The following is a 2,615-nucleotide window of genomic DNA, read 5'->3' as shown; positions in this document are numbered from 1 at the left end:
TATTGCACGTGGCAAAGTTAAACGAGTCATGATCATGAGAAAAACGTGTCATGTTTACATTTCTCGAGTACGGCAAAACCCAACTATGACGTCACACATTCCTGAAATAAGCTAAATAAGACAAACTCACAGAACTTTTCCGTCAACAACCATGTAAAAATATTTTTCGCGTTCTGAAATTTACAAAATGCCTTACAATATACGTATTATGGCCCGTTTTTATGATTTTATACTACCCGTTTTTACCGTGTATGTTCTTACTGAACTATGAGATCCACTATGACGTCAAAGACGCACTGGACGCGCAGAGTACGGAAACGGCAAAGTTGATTAATCTATTCCGTAATTTGATAATGTTTGCAAGAAATTTTGAATGTTTTCAGATATTTTTATACTAGATGTTGAACGCAAACAAACGGTCAAAAATATTTACGTGACCATACATCCTTCATCCCCTTTAAAGGGTAGACAGTTGACACCTCTTACTAATCAACAGTGTCACCACAAAGGTCGACAGGTCGACAGTTGACACCTCTGATTAATTTTCAAACCTATCTGAGATATAAGGGTTGGTTTTCAAATCCACTTGAGAGATAAGGGTTAGTATTCAAACCAGGCTGAGAGATTAGGTTTAGTACTAGAACCCCCTGAGAGATTAGGGTTAGTTTCGAACCCTCTTGAGAGATTAAGGTTAGTTCTCGAATCCACCTGAGAGACTAGGGTTAGTTCCAAAAACCACCTGAGAGAATAGAGTTAGTTATCGAACATAATAGATTAGGGCTATTCCTCTATCAAACCTAGGGGTCAACCAGTAGACCTGTCAACCCGCTGACCTGTCAACCCGTACCCCTGTCTACCCGTCTACCTGTCAACCCGTCTACTCGTCGACCTGTGAACCCCTCCACCTGTCTACCCGTCCACCTGTCAACTCACCGATTCGTCGACCTGTCAACCAGTCGACCTGTCTACCTGTCAACCAGTCTACCAGTCGACCTGTCAACCCGTCGATCTGTCAGCCAGTCGACCTGTCTACCCGTCCATCTGTCAAAACGTCTACCAGTCTACCAGTCGATTTGTCAACTTTAGAATAAAAAATTTCAAACACACGTACAATCATGAAGTTCTAGTTGTCAGAATAAATGATCGACTTCAGGGTATCTTGGGAATGGATTTTCTTAACCCAAGTGTAAGTCGTATTTATTCGTGTGCTAGAGTTAGAGTTTCAGAGTCGGTTTCTATTCCTCCTAATAGTGAATTGTTTATACAGGGATATATTGATGGTGAATATAGGGATGACGAAGGTCTGCTAGAGCCCTCTAAAGTTGTACAAAATAAAGAACTTCTCATGTGCAAGTCTTTAGTTACCCCACAACATAAAGAAGTCATTTTCCCTGTAGCAAACTTGAACGATCGCCCTATTAAACTAGATAGGGATACCATCATTGCTAGTTTACAGTCCTTTGAACAAACAATTCCTTTTGAACAAAAAGAAAACTTAAAAGATGTAAATACTTCAAATCTGCCAGAACATTTAGAAGAAATTCTGCAGCGAACTTCTGAACAATTGAATGAATCTCAAAAATTATCTATTCGCAATCTTTTAGTCAAATTTCAAGATATTTTTGTTGGTCCAGGGGAACCATTGGGGAGAACTGATTTAGTTGAGCACAAAATAGAAACTGGGGACTCAGAACCATTCAAAATACCCCCTAGAAGAATTCCTATAGCCCAAAGGGAAATTGTTGAACGTGAAATTCAGAATATGCTTGAAAATAACATTATTGAGGCATCTATGCTTCACCTATTTGTTTGACAATTAAACGAGACGGGAGTATAAGATTCTGCATTGATTATCGTCGTTTAAATGCACAAAGAAGGATGCATTTCCACTACCTCGCATAGATGAATCTCTAAAATCTTTAGCAGGTGCTCGTTGGTTTTCTACTCTAGACATGGCTAGTGGTTACTGGCAGTGCAAAATGTCAGACAAAGATAAACACAAAAATGCTTTCACCACACTTTGAGGTCTTTATAAGTTCAAAGTTCTTCCGTTCAGGTTATGTAACGCTCCTGCGACTTTCCAAAGACTTGTTCATCTTGTGTTAGGGAAATTTGAATGGCAGAAATGCTTGTGCTATCTTGACGATATCATTGTCTACGGAGATACGTTTAACTCAGCATTAGAAAATCTAGAATGTGTTTACAACTGTCTTAAAAAGGCAAATCTAAAACTAAAACCCACGAAATGTGTTCTTTTTCAAAGCTTTGTTACATTTTCAGGACATGTTGTCTCTGAACAGGGTATTAGTTGTGATGAAGAGAAAATACAAGCAGTATTCACATGGCCTGTGCCCACTTATGTTAGTGAGGAACGATCGTTCTTAAGGTTAGCGTTTTATTCCAACTTTTAGCACTGTTGCTTTTCCTATGACCAGGTTGACACAGAAAAACAGAAAGTTTATATGGGACGAATCGTGTCAAGACTCTTTTGAAGAACTGAAGAAACTTTTGGTTTCTGCACCGGTATTATCATACCCCACTTCCGAAGGTCAGTTTATTCTTGACACTGACGCAAGTCTCTCTGGTATCGGGGCAGTACTTTCTCAGATTCAAGA

The 2,615-nt window shown here is 39.3% G+C and overlaps 1 protein-coding gene across 1 annotated transcript; it reads left to right on the top strand.

Annotated features, from left to right (window-relative positions):
• The first annotated feature begins 1,165 nt into the window (after positions 1 to 1,165).
• On the top strand, positions 1,166 to 1,813 carry LOC134230511 (uncharacterized). Its single transcript, XM_062712348.1, has one exon. The coding sequence runs from the start codon at positions 1,166 to 1,168 to the stop codon at positions 1,811 to 1,813; it is 648 nt and encodes a 215-aa protein (XP_062568332.1).
• The last annotated feature ends 802 nt before the right edge of the window (positions 1,814 to 2,615 follow it).

Source organism: Saccostrea cucullata, unplaced genomic scaffold (genome assembly GCF_032062105.1).
Source record: "Saccostrea cucullata isolate Sc308-1 unplaced genomic scaffold, CSIRO_AGI_Scuc_v1 ctg1655, whole genome shotgun sequence".
Lineage (NCBI taxonomy): Eukaryota > Metazoa > Mollusca > Bivalvia > Ostreida > Ostreidae > Saccostrea > Saccostrea cuccullata.
The sequence above is the reverse complement of the archived record's forward strand: the minus strand, read 5'-3'. Positions and strand labels throughout refer to the sequence as shown.